At 39.7% G+C, this 22,964-nt stretch overlaps 3 protein-coding genes across 7 annotated transcripts; 2 read left to right on the top strand and 1 right to left on the bottom strand.

Annotated features, from left to right (window-relative positions):
- Positions 1-2,699: 2,699 nt before the first annotated feature.
- On the bottom strand, positions 2,700-9,914 carry LOC134182510 (uncharacterized). Of its 5 annotated transcripts, none has more exons than XM_062649930.1 (5): positions 9,879-9,914; positions 9,570-9,813; positions 9,435-9,504; positions 9,074-9,325; positions 2,700-4,039 (listed from the first exon to the last, which is right to left on the bottom strand). In XM_062649930.1, exons 2-5 carry the CDS (start codon positions 9,651-9,653, stop codon positions 3,102-3,104), a joined length of 1,344 nt encoding a protein of 447 aa, XP_062505914.1. In that variant the 5' UTR covers positions 9,654-9,813; positions 9,879-9,914; the 3' UTR covers positions 2,700-3,101. The 5 variants fall into 5 exon arrangements, with proteins under 5 accessions (XP_062505914.1, XP_062505921.1, XP_062505929.1 ...); XM_062649937.1 differs by lacking the exon at positions 9,879-9,914 and having other exon boundaries at positions 9,570-9,743; positions 9,800-9,872; XM_062649945.1 differs by lacking the exon at positions 9,879-9,914 and having other exon boundaries at positions 2,700-3,316; positions 3,375-4,039; positions 9,570-9,859.
- Positions 9,915-11,695: 1,781 nt separating this feature from the next.
- Positions 11,696-13,530, top strand: LOC134194419 (G2/M phase-specific E3 ubiquitin-protein ligase-like). The gene is made up of 5 exons (XM_062663377.1): positions 11,696-11,808; positions 11,899-12,298; positions 12,340-12,498; positions 12,566-12,983; positions 13,106-13,530. Exons 1-5 carry the CDS (start codon positions 11,696-11,698, stop codon positions 13,300-13,302), a joined length of 1,287 nt encoding a protein of 428 aa, XP_062519361.1. The 3' UTR covers positions 13,303-13,530.
- Positions 13,531-17,055: 3,525 nt separating this feature from the next.
- On the top strand, positions 17,056-22,771 carry LOC134189956 (uncharacterized). The gene is made up of 7 exons (XM_062658361.1): positions 17,056-17,771; positions 18,538-18,606; positions 18,980-19,106; positions 19,158-19,305; positions 20,286-20,357; positions 20,423-20,530; positions 22,591-22,771. Exons 3-7 carry the CDS (start codon positions 19,104-19,106, stop codon positions 22,686-22,688), a joined length of 429 nt encoding a protein of 142 aa, XP_062514345.1. The 5' UTR covers positions 17,056-17,771; positions 18,538-18,606; positions 18,980-19,103; the 3' UTR covers positions 22,689-22,771.
- The last annotated feature ends 193 nt before the right edge of the window (positions 22,772-22,964 follow it).

The raw sequence follows: 22,964 nt of genomic DNA on the forward strand, positions 1-22,964 counted from the left end.
CTCTAGTGCCTAGCAGTAGCTGTCAGTGAGCCAGTTGGCTCATTTCTAGCGAGTTTTAGTGTGCAGTCTTTTACAGACCTAAAAATCTTGTTGGTAAAGCACATCCACTGATCCAGAGTTTCATCGAATGAGTTAGTTGTCTTTGTGTTGCACTAGTGTGAGATATCATTCCGCGAACCGGACTACAAGTAAATGTTTATCAAGAAACCAGTGAAGCTCTGAAAACCTTGTTGTATAACTATTCTAAAATACTCGTTTAGCTTTCGTCCGGAGCCGCAAAAAAGCTTGGGGCTACAATTTGCCACGTAAACATAGAAACGGCAAATGCATATTTTGTCTACCGGCGTAGCCTGGTGTTGAACGGGACTGGGCGTTTAGTGGCAGCAAATCACTGTACACTCGTCTAATATTGAACGACTTGCAATCGCTCGGTCTTTTGCACTTTCCTCTCTACGAATGGAGAAAAGGGCTTGTGCGATGTGAAAAACATACGGAAACGTGCGTCACCACACGTAATCACGTGACAGTGTCTTTATTCTACAGCCGAATCGCCGTAGGTGTGCTTTTTGCCGTAGATTGAAGGTGAGTCGGTGATGTGAAAGCAAATTTTACTTTCACCCAAGCAAATATCAAACACGAAGCGGTAAAACGAAACCTACACTTATTGGACGTTATTTGGAAAACCGCCTTCTAGGTTTTTGTTTTCTAACCTTAGCATAGCTATCAACTTTGCTCTGAGATATCATAGCGCCAAACTTCCCAACTTGATGTGTGACCAGAAACGTTTAGTGCTGAGGGCGGAGTCAGAGATGCGCGGACCGGTGAAGTGCTCCATTAATTTGGCCCGTTAATGGTGCTTTCAACCACGTTTTGAGCTACTATGATAAGAAACTGATATCTATAGGAGAGGAGGCTGACATGATAAAAAATGTAGATATTTTTAGTTATACATATCCATGTACATCATCGCACATGCATATTAACAATAAATAAGAAAATTGGGAAACGGTTGTTTCAACTATACGAATCAGATGTTGCACGCCCACTCTCGTTTTGATGGACTGGTTGAAGGGCATTAGAATTTTGATACGCCTACATTGTAACAATGTGTTGAGGAATACCAGAGCCCCCCTCCCCCCCCCGACACTACGCCAGTATACTTAGTACTTGTTTTGTCGGAATATACATACAAAACCTATATAAGAAGCCTAGGTACCTCGTCAACCAATTAATTGGGTGGTCGATATATACATATACATATACATATACATACATACATGATGGTATGTCCACTGATTTCAGTGATGACTCTTTAATGTTTCTTGAATAGGAAACACTAAAGGAACCTGCACAATGAAGAGATTATAGTGAGCCAGGGGTGTGCAGATCCAAACCCACTCTCTCGTCCAGAACGCACAAAACAGATCTCTGGGGCAAGAGATGCAACAAGAGAACTTATGCGTCTAGATGCATGTGACTTGCCAGCTACACCTGAGAGAGATCTGTGTAACTGCCATTTGAGTATGTCACAAGCTACTCGGTATGATTGCCCTCAGAGCCATTGAACTGCATAGAATAGGTCCAGTCACATTTGCCTCATCAGCCAAACTGCTTGAAGTCACAGATCCTTGACCACAAACAGAGCACTACCAACGCTCATTTTAAGAAAACTACGCGCTGGCACAGGCCTTGAAATGGCGGCCTGCTCTCGCCATGTCGTAGTGTTGTCAATAGGATATTGGAGCATTTAGACGAAGCAGCACTGCCACATGCTGCATCACTCCTCCCTGTTAACACTACCGCTGTTGGTCCACGACTGCTTATTCGACAGGAAACCTGCTTATGTCGCAGCTAACCTCCATATCTGAAGGCCATTCCACTATCCGCCACCTGTGGACGCGCCTAGTAGTAGACAGCTCTACCCTAGGACATACATACATACATACATACATACATACATATACATACATACATACATACATACATACATACATACATACATACATACATACATACATACATACATACATATATATATATATATATATATATATATATATATATATATATATATATAGGGTGCATGCGTAATCAGTTTTGTTTATTGCTTGCATTAGAATTCACTTTTCCTGGTATGTATCGATTTGAACAGCAACAATTTAGCACTAGATTGTAGCAACCACATGATACTAAGTAACTTTAGCTAACTAGTCTACACTCTAGCAGCTCACCAGAAGCGTATATCTCAAAGTGTTTTCAGGGTGCGAGGAGACTCCTCTTCCTGCTGTGTATGTTACCCTAATTGAGATCATCCACACTCGCGACTTGCATTCTAGTATGTGTGCAAGGTAAACGTAATAATTTGCTACGTGCACATGTCTGGTTGTTATTGCCTGGTTCCTCGTTCGCGTAAAGCGCTGGGTCAGTGCTCACAATGATGCATGATTACTACGCATATTCACTCGCAAGCTTCTTCAGGCTATTCTGGAAAGACTTGTTTTGCCGAATCGTGAATAAGAAAACTTTTAGTAAGCAAGCCGATTATAATAAAAAAATTAGTTATTAAAGACAGTTATACTCACGTACTCTAAATTGTCTTTGTTATTGATAGATTGAATCATGCAAGAATGTGTGATAATTTGATGCATATAGTTTGTCTATTTACTTAGAGCTTCTTTCAATTGTGTAAAGATCTGTCGTCATAGAAAAACAATCTTTTACCTATACATACAAGCCAGATAAAAGATATCTAAATATATCAGTGTACAATAAGAAAACTAGTATAAACGCATTTTCATTCGTCTACGAGTTCAACTGCTGTTCTATTTACTAAAATTGTTCCTTCTGCTTCTGCTAACCGACTAGCAAGGCAAATGCACATATTTGATTTATACAGGTATATAGTGTAGTAAATACTGAAAATGTTACATGGTACCGATTATCTAATCCAATGCATACGCAACACCCATGATCGTCATACACTATACATCGTCTGACTTGCTTATGATTTTCTATCTTCTGCCTTCCAACCAGTGCGCGCGCGCGCGCGTGTATATATATAGATATGTAGATATGTAGATATATATGTATGAGTACAACTGCTACGTGTTGTGAGTGCATGGCTCACTTTTAGCTGGTACTATATCCTCGTAGACGTCATCAGGCGTATCTGCTGCCACTTCGTCGTAGTCATCATCAAGCGTGCCTTCTTCCACGTCATCGTAGACATCATCAAGCGTGCCTTCTTCCACGTCATCGTAGACATCATCAAGCGTGCCTTCTGCCACGTCATCGTAATCAGCATCAGGTTGTGGATCTACGAGAATTTTGATTGGCAATCTCTTTTCTTGCGAAAGCGGATTGAAAGTCTCTACTTTTGAAAACTTGACGTAACCGATGTTTTCTAGTATTCGAGGTAAAACAACTCCAGGACGAATCAGATCTTTTGGAGGAAGTGGAGCTGTCAATCTAGCAACCACGTCCACTACAGCGTAGGGATTTGCATCTCTAAGATCACAACTGAAACGTGAGACAGAAGGCAACTTGACTTTGGAATTTATAGGGCTGACAGGCAAGAACTGTTGGACGGACGAGTCATGTTTGCTTTGAAAATCGAAAGTAACTCTGCTTGTGACTTCACCTTGTGATGTCTGACGATTGGACACTTGCCTAGCCGCTTTCACGTACAGCTTGGGCGATCTGGTCGTCAGAAGCAATTCTACGAAGTTAAGTGCCTGCCGTGCCACCTCAGCTGACAAGAAATGCACTGACTCATCTGGAGCACTCGTTAGATCGGATGATAATAGTTCGTCGGTTAGCTTGAAGCAAACCAGAGGACGTGGGATGAATTCGAATGTGAATGATTTGAGTCTTGCGAGATCCCAATACTTCACGTCGGTTAGTCTCAACGGATCACGGACGACTAGTTGACAATTGTGGGGATGACGGGCTTGCAATACAAGATGTTTGAAATACGGTGCAGTTTGCTCTGAACTCACTTCGGGAACGACGACGTGAAAGCAACGCTGTAGCGTGTTCTCTTAGTAAACAACGACAAAGTATGTTACAAGTCATTCATAAATCAAGATTAATTAAACATTTTGTTGTAAAAATATTAGAGTAATGCATAAGCTGTCATTACAACAAACAAAGAAATAAACGCCAGCCATGCAAGATATAAAATCGACACACTTTGATGTACAAACAGCTATACTTGTGAGGTTTTTGTGATATCATTTCTTAGCCTCGTACCAGACCCTCTCGCGCCGTCGTGCCCGGTTCCCGTATAACACGACAACGCCGGAGAGGGTCTGGGATCATACCGCCTACCGTTTATTATTATTATTATTATTATTATTATTATTATTATTATTATTATTATTATAGCTTGTGTCAAGAACTACAAACCTACATTGCAAAGCAATCAACGTTAATGAGGAGTGCTGTGTCTGTGGAAAAGCGTGTGGCAGTGACGTTATATCGTTTGGCATGCAATGAGTGTTATAGAACTCTCTCCAATCTCTTTGCAGTTGGAAAATCAACCGCCTCTCAGATTGTGAATAAGGTGTGTCAAGTAATTGCCATGCAGTTAAGTCCACAACTGATCAAGATGCCATCTGGAACTTACCTCGAAAGAGATATTGCAACTTCAAGGTTGCAGGACATGGATTTCCTCAAATAGGAGGTGCAATTAATGGATCCCATATACCTATCAGATCTCCATCTTATAGCCCTGACTGTTATTACAACAGAAAGGGTTAGCATTCGATAATCCTTCAGGTTGTTGTGGATTCATTTATGAATTTTACTGATTTGTGTGTGGGATGGCCTGGACGAGGGCATGATGCTCGTGTCTTTGGTACCAGTCGTCTATATGCTGACGCAGAACGTGTTGGTACGCCTTTTGCAAACAGTGAAAGTGTTTGTATCTGTAATGTTGAAGTGCCAGTTCTACTTCTTGGCGACCCTGCCTATCCCATAAAGAAGTGGTTGCTTAAACCATACCCAGAAAGTAAGAACTCGGCACAATCTGAGAGAGATTTCAATTACAAACATAGTTGTGCTCGAATTCTTGTTGAGCGAGCATTTGGCCTACTGAAAGGTCGTTGGAGAATCTTACTAAGCCATTAGGAAGGGCACCTCAACAACATTCAGGCAGTTGTTGTAGCTTGTTGCACATTGCACAATTACTGTCTACTTCACAAAGAAATTAACTTGGACTATGAAGTGGAAAGTAGTAGGGAGGGTTGCGACGAAGTGGACTTAGGTAGAGGAACAGCGGCTTCAGCATCCTTTATTCGTAACACCATTAGAGACTACCTGGCAACGTTATAGAATGACATGTGCAGTCAGTGCAGAAAAGTGGAAGGCCTTAACATCACTGTAAATTAGCTACTTTGGCAGCTATTGTGATCGTGCTGTTGTGTTGTGTTTTAGTCTATTAAACCACTATCAGAGTGCTCATCCAACCTAGTCGAGGAATGAGCTTGTGCACTTCCAGTTATAAGCTTAAGTGCTTCTAACATAAAATTGTCTCTCCTTTTTGCTGCTTTTGTCTCTCTCTTTTCACGCTTCATCTCTGCTTCTTCCTGATTTGTCATGTACTCTATCAGTTTGTTTCCAACATCAGCCAATTGCATGGCAACATTTGCCAAGTCTGTTGTCTCCTTTTCCAAACTAGAACGCTTTCTTTTTCTTGATTGAGTATGAGGTGGTTTTGTTGGTTGTTTTCTTTTTTTTTGACTGAGCAGTTTCCGTGTCATGGGAAGCAGATGATGGCATGTTCGATTCAACAGTTTCATCTGCACATGCTAGGGCACTGCAATTTGATGGCCTTTCTGGTATGGAACCAGGAGAATCACTCACGTGACAGCCTCCAGAAAGCACTGACAAGCTGGAAGTTTCAACATTATCATCAACAACATCACAAGGAAAATTAGCATTTCCAGCACTTTCATAGACAGCAATAGGGGTAACAGAAGGAAAATAACCAAAAACAGAGTCCATAGCATCGAAATGAGGGAAATCAACTGGAGCATTACCTTCTCCACTTCATTTAATTTTGTCCTTTACTGCTTTGTACTCTTTCTTTAAATTCTTGATTTGTCTTTGCACTGTTATACACTTCTGTTGTATCCCTTTTGTGCATTTCTTCTGGCAGCCTTTACCAGATTTGTGTTTTGTTCCCTGGTTTAGATAAAAGCCTTTGAACTTGTTGGTGTGCCCATAAGTTAATGAAGGTTGATGTCTCGTCTAACGTGAAACCCCTAGCTTTCTTTCTTTTGCTATCAACTGTTGCAATTGGTTGGCTGTTGTCTGCAATTTCATTTTAACTCTCGACCCAATCTGATGACATTTCAAGATCAATGCATTCCGCTTGTTCTTGAGTTGAACATTTGTCCCAATGAGCACAGAGCACAGAGAATCGGCTGTTTCACCTGAAGCAGACCAGCCAGCTGGCAACGAGTTTTCATCAACACCAGAAGAGGCAGAAACAGCGGATGGTTGACAATCAAGCTGTGAGTCAGGGCAATAGCCCTGCCCGCTCTCCTGATACTGCCTAAATAGGGATCCCACACGATACGTACTTTCCTGCGAAGCCATCGAACTACTTCCGTGTATGTGCATTACTAATAGGGCTTCTGCATGTAATTACCCGCGTACCCACATGTGAACGCAAATTGGGTAGAGTAGGGTTATCATAACTCTACCCGAGTTATCTTAACCCGAGTTAACCCAAGTTAACCCTGTGTGTGAAAGCGCTCACTGTCTATTTCCCGTAAGTGTGAACCCGGAAGTGAGTAATAAAGTAGTGTTCACACCAGGTGTGCTCATTACAGCACTAAAAGCTGCTCCAGTTTGACCACGTTATACCAATTATCTAAATGATTCCAGTTGCTGATCCGTTGGTCTTACAAGATAATTGGATAATAACCATTGCTCCACCTGTTTGTCTTTGATATGCAAAAGCATTATCCTTCCGTTTCCTCTGTAGGAAGGACTTAGATAATTTGATAAACAGAAACGCCAGACCTAGCGGTTTCTAACGATATCGAGATCATACGAAAGTCCAAAAAACAGCGGGGATATTAAAGATTTTTAAAGTTCACACTTATGGGAAACAGACAGTAGATCCGTCCTTGTATAGGGTACTACAGTACTCTGTGATGATGCGTATCTAAAGGATATCAAATCCCCAAGGGATGCTAATAAGCGTGCCCCAGACCTTTGGAGTATGATTACTCTTGGGAAGTACACCGGTAGTTCGTCAGCCGACTGATCGTTTGTCTACATGATGCGTATGGGTATACCAAATTCCCCAAAGGATACCAAGAGGGTGCATCAAACCCTCATATCTACGACTCGGGGATACCAAATTCCCTAGTAAATACAGCTCAGGAGGAGGGGATGCAACAAACAGGGGATGTCAAACTCCCTATGACACCAGGTCTGGTGCACCTTCTGCTTGCATGCACGAGAACGTCTCAGTAGCGGCGGTCAATCCTAACGCATCCTCTATTGTTGCGCTAGTCCGCCAACTGTCCCCCGTTTGTAAGTATAAGGCATGGATTACATGTTGTCTATCTAGTCGTTGACGAGTCGAGGGCGAGCACCCTCACTCGACGCGAGAATTCGTAAAGGTATCGCCGCTATAGGTCACATTAGCCTAATAGGAGTAGCAGTCATTGGGCGAATATTTTCTCGACCAACAGCAGAGACATACCGAGCATACACCACAGCAGATCTATATCGGCAAACGCCAACAACAACACCAACCAGAGACATATACCCGCAACATTACATCCTGTGAATAGTGGCGACACCAACGACGATACCAACGCCAGCAAAGAAGAGTGACGGCACCAACGCGACCAAAAAAGCCCAACAGAAACACGCAGAGACGAGTATACTACTGTGGATCTCATCGAAAGACGATAGTTCAAGACGTAGCCCTTGCATCAGGGACACAATTTTGTTGTTATATAATATAGGTGTACTATTTCTCATAGGACGCAATTTCACTATGCTCTCTCCATGTCTTCATGCGTCACGGACTCCAAGTGGGGGTGCGCGCCCGCGACAATTAAGGGAAGATGACATAGAGACCGCGAGATAGACAACATGGCCTAGACTCACATACAGTAGATAGTGGGAGGACAAGCGCAACAATAGAGGATGCGTTAGGATTGACCACAACCTCTACTGAGGCGAGCTCGTGCAAGCAGTATTTAATAGCTTCCTAGAACCCTTAAAGAGGGTGCGTCAGAACCGGCATTATATACTATTTGTGTGTGTGTGTGTGTGTGTGTGTGTGTGTGTGTGTGTGTGTGTGTGTGTGTGTGAGTGTGTGTGAGTGTGTGTGTGTGTGTGTGTGTGTGTGTGTGTGTTCGTGTGTGCGTGCATCCGTGCGTGCGCTTGCGTGCTCGCGTGTGGTAGGATGATCAGCCACCTCTTTGGCTGCAGCTCCGTAACGTCAAGAATTTCAAGGCAAGAAGTGGATTCAGCAATTGCATGCATCCCTTGTGGTAGATGCCAGGTTGCTGATTGTCGACTTTGCAATTTGGTCTATCAAACCAAGTTTAATTGAGTTACCAGCAACTTTTGCACAAGTGAGAATACCAGAAATCATGATAAAGACACTGTGGTTGCGTCATGTAAAACCCAATGGTTTTGTTATACTTGGAATCATCGATAAGAAACTTCTCATACTTGCCCTTGTTAGACACTATATTTTGAGTTAAGTTACTAAGAACATACACTGCACTAGTGTGTTTGTATTGTTTTTCTTGTGTGTGTGTGTGTGTGTGTGTGTGTGCCCGCGCGTGTGTAATTATAACGATTCAAAATTTTTGCCTATTAAATTCAGCATGATGAGCTAACTGTTTCAACTACGCTCACTAGATTAGATAAATTGTTAACAGTTTACAGTACAGTTATTGTCTTCACAACAATGCACTTCTTCTAAAAGCAATATTTAAAACATAATGGCAACAAAAATAAACCATGCAGAAAACCATAAAAAATTGAACTTACATTATGTGGTACACAGGTATATTTTATGTGCACTACCTACCTGGCTCGAACGTTGAAGCTTGAATGAGTTCCGCGGTCCAAGCTGTGAGCTGCTGTACAGAGCTCATTTTCAACACTTGGTGCTCTTTTATTCGTCCACATTCATCATCAGTACGAAAGATAGTTATCTTGAGTTTGGGTTCACTAACTTGATAGCTACACTCAGAACAGGACATGTTCACTTTGAACTTTGGATCGGGAAATGGTTTGACCGCCTTTTTTCGCCAACCAGTCAACTCCACAGAAATAGATTCTGCCATCATAAAAGAAAATCTTTATAGTAAACTACACCGAACAGGTACATTACATGGTACATAAGAAATTGGATGACAATACTTTGCAAGCAATTATTTCATTTGTACCTTCTCCTGAGCTTGCTGTTGTAGCAATTCTTGTCGTTGTAATTGTTAGCTTTTCTTCAGAACTATTTAACTGCGTTCAACAAAAACTGCTCATCAGACCGGAACAGTCAATATGTCTGATGACTCAGCCCTCACCTTACTTGCCTTCTTGGTAACGATCGTATCTTCATACAACCGTACACGACTTTGTTGAAAAGAATTTACTGTTTTTCTTGACATGTCCTCCTCTCTAGCTAGTCGACTGGATTTAGTCGGTCTTCAGCTCGCGACCAAACTTGACAAACGATACTCTCTAGAGAGCCTCGAAGACTGTACACTTTGCTTGCATGGAATAGACTGTATACGCTGGTACTAGGTCTACTTACTTGGTTTGCCCTCACTAGCAGGATGTCGAGAGGATGTACGTCATGCGGACTATCTAATAAAAAAGTAAGCACGTCATACCTGGACCGTAGCCTCGCAAGCCAGGCTCTTTCGCGCAGTGGACCGTAGCCTCGCAAGCCAGGCTTTTCGCGCAGTCTCTGAGCTAAACGCCCACAGATAGCTTGTCGTCTCACTCCGCCCTTGTCATTCCCCGGATTGTCAATCTCGGCTACACGTCCTAGGCTGCGGCCTTATACGGGCCCTAGCAATTGTTTCTCTCAACCATGTACCAGAAGATGACGATTAGCCTCGCCCCAGACGCAGTGTGGATTGCAGCCCCGGATGCTATTCCATCACCACTATGTCTGGTATGGTGCTGATTAGTATAGCACGCGGAACGTGACTTTATTAGGTTAGTCACATATATAGGGTGTAAAACACACATATAGGGTGTAAAACACCCATATATATATATATATATATATATATATATATATATATATATATATATATATATATAGTGTGTGTGTGTATAACACGCATATATATATATATATATATATATATATATATATATATATATATATATATATATATATATATATATATAGGGTGTAAACCACATATATATAGGGTGTTAAATACATACATACATACATACATATATATATATATATATATATATATATATATATAGGGTGTAACACACGCATATATATAGGGTGTAAACACACACACACACACACACACACACACACACACACACACACACACACACACACACACACACACACACACACACACACACACATAGGGTGTAAAACACACAGGGTGGTCGAAAGATACCTGATCTCAGTAAGGGTACACGTGAGACGTAAGATGAGATGACAGATGACACTAAAAGCAAGATCAGCTGCATGTACTGATGCGTCATGTAGCCTACAACTTCAGAGAACTGCTAATTCATGACCGGAATATCTAATTTATAGACCATTTAATGCAAAAAATTTTAATTACAAAAGTTTTTGTAATTATGAATTGTGTTAGTAATATATAATATAATAATTATAATTGACTTTTTTGATTAATTGACCTTTTTGGAGGGGTCGACTCAATTGAAATTTGTTGGCGAGAAGAGTCAAACGACTCTCGATTTTGCTCCCTTACGCGACTAAAGAGCAAAGGAGACTTATTCGTAACAAACGGAATAAAAACGAAAGCTCAAATAAGACAAAAGTCTGTTTTTTGAGTTTCTTCGCGTTACTTTGATAGAAATTATTGCTACGCAACCATTGTCACGTAACCATGCGATCAACTGTTCCATTATTCTTTTAAAGACAATAATTATGGTATTAACTTAATAATGAGCATATTAATTAATAAAAAGTCAGTGTGTCGATTTCGTTCGAAACAAGCGCGAAGAACAAGATTCGAATTTATTCAGCATATCCGGGACCTCGCAACAAAGATTGCGCGTGACGTGTCCACAGACCTACCTTTACACTGCAGTATCTTGCCCGTACGAAGGACGGGCCATGGATCCTAGTATTTATATATATATATATATGAGTGTGTCAGCACTTGTCATATGGATTTACGGCAAAACAGAAAGACGAATCGACAAAACGACGATGCCAGATGAATGCAATTTTGACTCCGTAAAGACGAGTGTAAAGATTTCATAAATAGTTGTGAATGTTTATTTGTATATGTAAGTGTGTAAATAAATATACTTCAATTTATAATAATTAATATTTAACTCGTGAGACATTATAATAAATGTTTCATAAATTCTCACCAATTCTCACAAATGGGTGAGAAACTGCATGATTATACATTATGTTCTATATTTGGCCTTTTTATGATCTCCATATTTGTCTGTAAAGAGAGTACATGTCATGACACCGAACATTTCCGGCGATGACGACGACGAAGAGCTCAAAAGTTACCTGTGCGATGATGATGTTGATTTGCAGGCAGCGTTAACTGCTAGCGTTGAAGACGTCTGCAGGTAAACATGCTAGAGTCTAAGCGTGCATGTATACAAACGTCCTTGAATGACATAACAGCAGTATACAGCAACTCTGCATGTTGTCTATAGTCAACAACATGAGACCGCTTCTACAGCGACTACAGCCACTACAGCTACTGTCGTACAGTTTACACTGAAGAACCATCAAGAAGCAGTGTTGCCTTACATTGATGTTCTTGACCGTGACAGAGAGAATATGGACGAAATCGATGTGAGGAGATCACATCTTTGGTTGGACACTGTTCAAGCAATGACGCGTCCTAAGTTTACTGGGCAGAAGTGGCTTCGTATACACTTTCTATTGGAAGAGGCGGTAGACGACGGTGGCCCTAGACGGGAATTGTTTCGTCTCGCTTTGCAAGAATGTTGCTATTCAAACCTTTTCGTTGGCTTGCTTCATTCTCGCACTGTCTCTCTCGGTGTCCCAGCTTTACAGCAGAAAAAGTACCTTGTAGCTGGTAAGACTTGCGTACTAACACAGATAGACTTCGTTTGCAACATGATTATGAGTTTTCCAGGACGACTCATGGCCATGTCATTGATTCAAGGGGACCCGCTCCAAAGTTTCTTGCACCATCTACAGCCTGGTATCTGGCTAATGGATTGGAAGGATTAACTCCTACTATTGAAGAGCTACCGGATTCCGATATGCGTGAAGTCTGGCAAGAGGTATGTTTTCCGCTTGACTATTCTAATTAATTAATTAATTGACGGTTTTGTGCTGTCACTGTCACAGCTTCAAGATGCCACCAGTATTGACGAAGCGAGGCAAATGTTAGAAACTCGAAAATATGACCTACGGTTCAAGCTTGGGTATGGACGACCGTCATCGTCGTTGGAAGCCCATCATATTACGCAGCTAGTGACAGGGGTCTGTCTCCAACAAATTATTTACAGTAACAAAACGGCCCTAGATCAGCTATTAGAAGGTCTTCGCTCACACCAAGTCAACGAGCTCATAGCTGGAAATTTTCCTTTGGCGAAAGCACTGTTTACACATACTCCAACCGTCTCGATCGATGCTACAGCTATGCGCAGCTTGTTCAAGTTCACCCCTTCACAGACAGGCACAAATGCGAGAACAAAAGAAGAGGAACTCTTACTTTACTGGTATCGCTTTCTCAGTGATGTAGAAGATGGCCTCGTCTCCACAGGTGCATACATATACCTAACCTAAACTTATTACAACGTACTACGTATAAACACAGTTGTTAAATAATTAAATCTTTTTCAATGCAATACGATACTATACTATGTGCATGCATGTGTATTGCAGGTGAGGACGAAGCAGCATGCTCGCTGGACCTTCCAGCTATTCTCACGTTTGCCACAGGCTTGGATTCAGTTCCAGCAATGGGATTCCACAAAGATCTTGTACTTGCAGTCGATCATAGCGACGTGACTGGTACGTGCCCAAGGTCATCTACTTGCGACTTACGACTAGTACTTCCTGTCGCACTCTGTGGCTCTTAAGAATATTTCAGGGACAAAATGGCGTTTGCAATTTTAAATTGTCACGGATTTGGTCAGATCTAGTAGTGTATAGTTCTATAGATGAACTCAGTGTTTAGTACACATATTGCGTTGCGTTCTGCTATTCAATGTAGTTTTAACAAGTTAATTAATTAGCTGTTACACAATGTATAGCTGCTATAATTAAGTGCTGGTGGGTTTTGTTAATTAATATATCGTTAAAATAGATGTATTTTGTAAACAACAATCTTTAAAGCATAAATGGCTGGTGTAGGATATAGAACAATTCATTCATTGATTCATTTATTTATAAGAAAATTAAGCGACAATAAAATTGTAATCGACTAACACATTCGCAACAAAGTACTTGCTCACAAGACACGTGCATGTACACACTCACGTATATATACGTAATCAAAGTACTACAACTACCACTACTACACTATTATATGCACTTTAGAATACGAGAACTTGTTGGTAACGTTCAATGAAATTACCATATATATATATATATATATATATATATATATATATATATATATACTATATAAAAGAAAGACGCCATTTTTTGTTTTTGAGCAAACACGTCGCTAACGCCGCTGTAGTGTTTCTGTAACAAGGACGTCTTTGTGAACATACGACATGAGCAGGTTAAGCGTGTATATACTAATTAGCTAATTAATCATTAATTAAGATTGTTTTGATAAGCGGCACATGCCTTGTCTCTCTATGCGTCTAACTATTCCATAAAATTATTCCTGATACATCTAGTTTTTGTAAATATTGAGAATTCGATAAAGCTTAATACCGTATCATGACGATCGAGTGTACTGTTCTTGATGCCTCTTGCTTAGTTAGTTAATTAATGTGTAGGTAAAATGCACGTATGCTTTACAGACAGCAAGCACTAGACTAAACCAACTGGACCCAAATTTAAATTGATCAATTTGGTCGAGGAATTCGTCAGTCAGATTCATTCTATCGATATTTGTCAGGCAAATAATGAATGTTTACATATCTATAACTGCTTAGGCATGGATGCATCCGCTAGATTTATATCGCTGTTCTGCATGAAGTCTTCTCAGTCTCCGCCCTCGTCATTCCCGGATTGTCAATCCTTGGCGGAGAGAGACTGAGAGTCTATTGTCTGATCTACAGAAATAAAGTTGTTGTAAACTATATTCGTCGCCTAATTAATTAACTGTAAAGACTCCGCCCATGTCTTGAATCCGCTAGTGCAACTCAAAGCTATAGTGTTTTCTAGAAGAGCGGGAATACGGATGGTCTCGCTCTGTATAGCAGCAAAACATGCACACCATTCTCAGATTGTAAATTTTCAATTGGATTCTCGGGCTTCAGTTGTCTATGTGGGTGTAGTGTGCCTGTTCAATTACAAACGAATGTTTATTCACCTGTCATCTCATCTTACGTCTCACGTGTACCCTTACTGAGATCAGGTATCTTTCGACCACCCGGTGTGTTCTACACCCTATATATGCGTGTTTAACACTCTATATATGTGTGTGTTTTTACACCCTATATATATATATATATATATATATATATATATATATATATGCGTGTTTTACACCTTATATACATATATAGGTGTTTACACCCTATATATATATATATGTATATATATATATATATATATATATATATATATATATATATATATATATATATATATGCGTGTTTTACACCCTATATATATGTGTGTTTTTACACTCTATATATATGCGTGTGTTACACCCTAGATATATGCGTGTTTTACACCCTATATATATGCATGTTTTGCACCCTATATATAGGTGTTTTACACCCTATATATGCGTGTTTTACACCCTATATATATATATATTTATATATATATGTGTGTGTGTTTTTACACCCTATATATATGCGTGTGTTACACCCTATATATATATGCGTGTTTTACACCCTATGTATATATATATATATGCATGTCTTACACCCTATATATATATATATGCGTGTTTTACACCCTATATATATATATATATATATATATATATATATATATGTGATAGAACAAACTGGAGATCTCTCTGCCATTCATCACTCCAACAGTTTGAAGAAAATCGTATTAGACATCTTCAAGCTCAACGTCAAAAACGGAAAGAACAAATTGTTCCTACCAACAAGTCATTTGTTTGTCAATCTTGTGGAAAGGAATGCCGTTCAAAAGCAGGTGTTAAATTCTACCAGAGACATAGAGGACACTAAAGAGAGTCATCACTGTTATCAGTGGACATGCCATCATATATATATATATATATATATATATATATATATATATATATATATATATATATATATATATATATATATATATATATATATATATATATATATATGCGTGTTTTACACCCTATATATATATATATATATATATGGGTGTTTTACAGTCTATATGTGTTTTACACTCTCTATATGTGTTTTACACCCTATATATATATATATATATATATATATATATATATATATATATATGGGTGTTTTACAGTCTATATGTGTTTTACACTCTATATATGTGTTTTACACCCTATATATATATATATATATATATATATATATATATATATATATATATGCGTGTTTTACACCCTACATATGTGTTTTACATCCTACATATGTGTTTTACACCCTATATATGTGTTTTACACCCTATTTAAGTGACTAACCCAATAAAGTCACGTTCCGCGTGCCATAGATTAGTGTCAGCTAGAAGTGTACTTTGTCGGCGTAGTAGACTACAGGAAACGACTGTCGCGTGGTATCTTCGCTAATTAGCGTGCAGTACCTAGGTAGCAGTCCAATGCATTGCAGTAGAGGCATGTGACGCATTGCAGCTTCAACTGAGAACCTGTGTACGCGTTCAAAGGCGTCTGATGCACTGCAAGTGCCATTTCACCGCTACGCTCTCTAGCGTAGCTGTAATCTCTTAGTAACGCTTGACAGCGGCCTAAAATCAAGTACAGAGGCTAGAACAACGTCAAAGTCCAATCGAAAGCTCAGTTCCTAGCTAATAACATCAGTATTAGTCTCGCGTAGCCAGACTCCTTTCCGCCGCGGCCTCCCCGGCGGAAAGGGGTCGCGAATTTTTTTTTGGGGCCCACTTTCTTTAGTACCCGGATAAACGTCCCGTATACCTGTAATCTGCACGTGACGTTAGCAGAAGGAACGTAACATGATTGTATTGTTGTTTGCGTTCGTTGACTACTGCGCACCTTGCGACGCCACACCATTGACGTTGCTGAAGCGGTAGCTGCGTCGTAATTTTCGAACTCGGAGGCCATCAAAGCACATACGCACAAAGTAGCTATAGCAGGTAGGCTAGACGTTTCGTCTACCTTACGTTGTGATAACTTATTTTTCTTAGTTCATAATTCAGCAGAAATCTGCGTCAGTGCACTTGCATCGCAAAAGGAGCTGTTCCAACTTTCAGCTGTTCAACCAGAGACCTCTTCAAGCTGGTGTACACGTAATACAGCTAGCTATCTATTAAAATATGCAGACTACTAGTAGCTAGACTACGGTACGTATAGTCACGTAGACATAGATTAACTTTTTAGTTCTTCAGGAACATTGCATGGGCTTACACGTAATCTATACCTTACATTGTATATCTATAGTAAACATGCTTCTAAGTATAAAGTTTATAATAAACTGTCAACATTTTTGCTGTTCTGCTGAATACTGGCGGACAGACTGTGCTGTCTCTTTATCTTTTGTATTCGCTTCGGCATCACATACCTACTGACAGAAGGAGTTGTTTGAGTTGATCTCCTACTATTAAACACACTGGGGCAGCCAGCTTTTGCAGGAACAGAGCTTGAATTTCTCATGTGTTTTCGTCTGCTGAGGGCTGTAGGCTGCACCCAAATTCTTTGCCTGTGCTTTGTTATCCCTGTATGACTGCCAAAAGTGTGTAATGCTGAAACTAAACGCTGCTGCTTGGTCGGTGGATGTGTTGATTTTCCTCAACATTTCCAGTAGTTTCACAAAACTTTTTAACAGCTGTCAGATAGTCATCATTATTTGTCATGTTGGGGGCAAGTCCAGTTTCTAGGTCAACCGTGACTTCATTGAGACTTGTTTTGACTGTCTCAATTGTCTGATTCTTGTCTTCACAACTACTGGGTATTTCAGTCTCCTTCATGGTTGTTTTCTGCCTTTTCTGTTGGAACAGGTCATCATCCAGCATGGCTGATTCTTTGAAAGAATGTCGTATGTCTTCATTATGCCACTGAATATCAACAGAGAGGGACTGCAAGTACTCTTCATCTGACTTTTGGTGAAGACTGCTATAGAAGCTAATGGGTTGGCAATCTTTTTACAAGAGCTACGCCTGCAAGGAGCTGATGGGGATCAACAGCAACGAGGAGTGGAGAACGTGAAGGATGAGAAGTTGGCTGTTGTGAAGGACAAAGCAGCAGCATTGGGTACAGATTGCAGTGACTGGATTGTGTAGCACGTGTTTGCTGATAGAGTGACGGATAAGCAGACAAACGGATAGACTGACACTGTCACAGACAGATGGATAGACGGACAGATGGACAGACACACAGATGTACAGATGGACAGACTCATACAGACAGATGGACAGACTCACAGACAGAGAGATAGACAGGCACACAGACAGACAGATGGATAGACACAGACAGACAGATGGACAGACACACAGACAGACAGATGGACAGACACACAGACAGACAGATGGACAGAAATGGATGGGACAGACAGACAGACAAACAATTGACAGACAGATGGACATACAGACAGGTGAACAAACAATTGACAGACACAGGCAAGCAATGGACAGACAGGTGAACAAACAATTGATAGACACAGGCAAGCAATGGACAGACAGGTGGACAAACAACTGATAGACACAGACAAACAATGGACAGACACATAGACAAACAATTGACAGACAGGTTGACAAACAATTGACAGATGACAAATGTATCATGAATGGTAAATACACCACACACACACACACACACACACACACACACACACACACACACACACACACACACACACACACACACACACACACACACACCTATCTGCCACACCCACGCACTTTTCATCTAAACTCATTTCAAGTCTCTTTGTCTGTTGTGTCCTTTTTGTGGTGTGAAACACAGAAGTTGCATGACGTCGATTAGTTTATGTGTTGGATGTATTTCATATGTGTTGCAGGGTTGAGGCGATCGAATGGCTACGAAAGGAGACGACTGTTACTTCTATTATAATACTGAATGTCTGAAGGTACAGTTGATATAGTCACCAATCATGTGAATTATTGATTAATAATTTATTAATATAAATTAATTGTATGCTATTTATTTATATTAATAAATAAAAAATAAATAAATAAATAATTTGCATACAATTAATTTATATAAATAAATAAAAATACAAATTAATTGTATGCAAATTATTGATTTATTAATTAATTAATAAAAATTAATTAATTAATAAAAATTAATTAATTAATAATTTGCATATAATTAATTTATATAAATTAATTGTATACAATTTTTTTTATTTTTGTTATTTAATAATAATTTATTTATATAAATTATTTGTATGCAAATTATTTTTTATTTTTTGTACGTCTTGACTGTCGTCTCTATTCCAGGGTGACCAATGCCCTTTCTGTCACAGTCAAGCTGCACTCGGTAACAACACTGTCTGTGCGTTGTGGCTACAAGGGTCGTGCTTTTGATCAGCATGTCCGTTCAGACATATGCATATCACTGTGAATGGTGACACTTTCGTCTATTTCTCACATTCTTGTGAGAATGTCGAATGTTTAGCCGTTGAAGAGTGAGTTGTTGTGTTGCTTTGAGATTCAACCGAGTGGCTGCCTCAAGCCCAACTGTCCTTTCAAGCATTTCAAGCCAAGAAATGTGATCACACTGGGAACGAGCTCAATGCCGGTGATGTCAACGACACAGCCAGTTGGTACGATGTTTTAATTAATTAATGGGAGAGTTCAGGGGATAGCAGCATGTACAGACAAGTGGGCAAATGGTTGGACTTGACAGACAGACAGGGAAAGAGACGGATGATGGGAAGTTGATTGGATGGAAGGGAAGACGTGTAGACAGATGGAGAATCAAAGATGTTTGGATGGATGGACAGACAGACAGATGGACAGACAGACAGGCAGATGGACAGACGTAATAGTGTTGAAATTTTAAATATATGTATTGACAGACAGATGGACAGACAGACAGGCAAATGGACAGACAGACAGACAGACAGACAGATGGAGAATCAATGATGTTTGGATGGATGGACAGACAGACAGACAGACAGACAGATGGAGAATCAAAGTGACTAGCCTCCACCCTGTCCCGACTCTACTTCCTGTCTGTACAGCATGACGAAACTTCCACGTACGGACGGGACACACAAAATGGCACTTATCTATAGATGTTTGGATGGATGGATAGACAATGGACAGATAGACAGATGGAGAGAAGGACAGACAGAGAGATGGACATACATACATACAGACAGATGACAGACAGACAGATAATGGACAGTCAAGTAGACAAACAGACAGAAAGATGGACAGACAAGTAGACAAACAGACAGAAAGATGGACAGACAGATAGACAGATGGACATACAGACACAGACAAATGGACAGACAAGTAGACAAACAGACAGAAAGATGGACAAACAATACACAGACAGGAGAGAGAGAGAGGACAGACAGAGAGATGGACATACAAACAGACAGATGAACAGACAGACAGACAGACAATGGACCGATAAGTAGACAAACAGACAGAGAGATGGACAAACAATGGACAGACAGAGAGATGGACATACAAGCAGACTGATGGACAGATTCATGAATGAAAGAAGACACTAATCCTGTACAATCCCTCCATCCCTCCACAGTAAAGATCTACATTTTGTATTTTGTTTTAGTTGCTGTCAGACCGTCTGTTTGTGCTTCTACCAACTTGGTTCAAGCACAGGACACGGAGATGCCAAATTTCCGTGAGAATCACTCTTGTGTGTTGCTTGGCTAAATATCAGTAATGAGAACTCGTCTCTTGTGTCAGTTGGAGTTGTAAAGGAAGTGATGACGTCTCTATCAGCCCAGTCAGACAACAAAGGAACATCAAATTTGACTGTTAGTGGGCGGATAGTCACACTAAGAAAACCGATAGGTGAGGGTGTGTGTGTGTTTGTCTGTGTGTGTGTGTGGGTGTGTGTGTGTGTGGGTGTGTGTGTGTGTGTGTGTGTGTGTTTGTGTCTGTCTGTCTGTCTGTCTGTATGTATGTCTGTCTGTCTGTCTGTCTGTGTTTGTCTGTCTTTGTCTGTGTGTGTGTGTGTGTGTGTGTGTGTGTGTGTGTGTGTGTGTGTGTGTGTGTGTTGTGTGTGTCCAAGTGCCTGGATATTATCCTTGCTGTCCCGGGTTTCTTGTACACGACGCACTGTGCAGAAAGTCAACAGTAACGATTCCGGTATTTGTAGTTCTTGTTTGATTCTATTGTGGTAGCGTCTTTCTTGGCCTCAACGTGTGTTGAATATGTGTGTGCTGTTAGGAGCATCTTCTTCTGCTTGCAGTTTGGCATGGGAATGGTCTGCTAACTACATAAATCAGGAATTAGGTATAGCAATTGAGTTTTAGAGCAGCAGTTGAAAAAATTCTTGGTACGTTTCTAATAAATAAATAGATTTTGGGCAAGGATTCAATTATCAAGATTGATATTCTAAACATTTGTGTGTAAGCAATGCTATTATGTATACCTTGCTTTGTCAACATTTGCTTAATATTTAATTTAAAGAATTTTGAGAAATTTTTAGAATACTTTGACGTGTGCTGGTGTGTGCTGGGTTTGATAGTTAATTAATTCAACATCTAAAATTTAGTTTCAATCATTTGTCTGTTAATTTGCAGTTTGATAATGATTTATACAGCCTACATTGATTGATTTGTACCGCCAATTTATATATAGTCAATATTATTGTATACAGGCAATATTGATTGATGTATACTGTACAGTAAATATTGATTGATATATACATTAGCAATAGTGTTGAGCTTAACCTTGTTTCGAAGACTGACATTCTCTATTTCAAGTTAGTCAAGAAGCAGCAAGACGTCTATGTGGAAACATGGATTATTTTGGTGACCTTGTTCTTTAGTGTGGACATAGACGTTTTTTGTGGATAAAACCCCATGATGCAACCAGTGAAATTATTTGGCATGCACTGCTTGTAGATAACAAGGAATTCAAACGAGAACTAAAACGAAGGATTGAGCAATAATAGTCTTACTATATATCAATCGATATTGACTGGCTGTATAAGATCATATTGACTATCTATAAATAGACTGTATAAATCAATCAATGTAGGCTGTAGAAATCATTATCAAACTGTAAATTCACAGACAAATATGATTTTAGGTATAATTTTACATGTTGAATTAACTATCAAACCCAACACACCTCAGATTATTCAAAAAATTTCTCAATTTAAAAAATTTAAGTATTAAATAAATGTAGGAAAAGTGAGGTATGCTATACATTCTTTACATATACTTTACATGTATACGATACATGGTTTGGTTGCAGCCAATAATACAGAAAGAGGATGTGCATGTGTAGAGGTATGGTTGGCATGTGAGGGTTGCCTCGTGATGAATTTGAAGCTAAAGAAGAGATCTCATTCTAGGAACACTTTCACTTAAGAGAGGACTGCAATTTGCCTCTGTAATTTTTGGAATAAGTTTATTTCTTGTGGCAGGGTACAAGACCTACGATACCACAAATATGACTCAATGTTAACTAATTAAGTTGTCACTATTACAGATAATCGTGAAATATTGGATTGGCTACCTGTATCGATCGGTATATACGTATCAGCTTGTATTGGTCTAGATTATTAGTTATTGGAGAATAAGTAAAACTGTTTTATCAGTGCAACTTTAGCAAAAAAGGGATTTTGTACATGTTCCAGTTCAGGCATGTATGTATGTTTTGCCTTTAACAGCCAGTGCTGCAAAAATGGTGCAGCTATACTTTTTTGTGGTGTTCTGGACAGCAACAAATGTCCATATATATTGGTCCCTTGAAAATCAATGGTTCAGCGAGTGTGGTCCATGTCATTACACTGTACAAGTAACCAGTTCATGTACTGTACAGTCTTTTAATTAATTGATTAATTAAATGAAAAATTTTACTGAAGAAATGCTATGCTTAATATTTTGCATTGTGTGTAGGACATGTGAAGAAGATTGCATATATTTGGAAGGTTGGAGCAATGAATGGCATGTCAAAGTCGTGTCCAGCAAAATCATGCCACTATTCAAGCTGCTAGTGCAACAGCTGTGACATTTGTTGACCAGTTTACGATGCTGTATAATTCAATTCTAACCAGTTATAGTCATTACCGGTTGGATATAATAATATAAATACACCACACACACACACACACACACACACACACACACACACACACACACACACACACACACACACACACACACACACACACACACACACACACACAAACCACATACATAATAAGCTAAGTGTATACTGAGCACTGATAACAATCTGTGGCATATCAGTACTGAGTAGCAAGTCAAATAAA

The sequence above is a fragment of the Corticium candelabrum genome, chromosome 1 (assembly GCF_963422355.1).
Source record: "Corticium candelabrum chromosome 1, ooCorCand1.1, whole genome shotgun sequence".
Lineage (NCBI taxonomy): Eukaryota > Metazoa > Porifera > Homoscleromorpha > Homosclerophorida > Plakinidae > Corticium > Corticium candelabrum.

Coding starts and splice junctions, on each gene's coding strand:
- LOC134182510 (XM_062649930.1), bottom strand. CDS start 9,653: ATGTCAAGAAAAACAGTAAATTCTTTTCAACAAAGTCGTGTACGGTTG. Junction 9,505..9,569: donor TTACCAAGAAGGCAAGTAAG/GTGAGGGCTGAG, acceptor TGTTGAACGCAG/TTAAATAGTTCTGAAGAAAA. Junction 9,326..9,434: donor AACAGCAAGCTCAGGAGAAG/GTACAAATGAAA, acceptor TTATGATGGCAG/AATCTATTTCTGTGGAGTTG.
- LOC134194419 (XM_062663377.1), top strand. CDS start 11,696: ATGACACCGAACATTTCCGGCGATGACGACGACGAAGAGCTCAAAAGT. Junction 11,809..11,898: donor AGCGTTGAAGACGTCTGCAG/GTAAACATGCTA, acceptor TGTTGTCTATAG/TCAACAACATGAGACCGCTT. Junction 12,499..12,565: donor TGCGTGAAGTCTGGCAAGAG/GTATGTTTTCCG, acceptor TCACTGTCACAG/CTTCAAGATGCCACCAGTAT.
- LOC134189956 (XM_062658361.1), top strand. Junction 20,358..20,422: donor CACGGAGATGCCAAATTTCC/GTGAGAATCACT, acceptor CTCTTGTGTCAG/TTGGAGTTGTAAAGGAAGTG. Junction 20,531..22,590: donor CACACTAAGAAAACCGATAG/GTGAGGGTGTGT, acceptor CATTGTGTGTAG/GACATGTGAAGAAGATTGCA.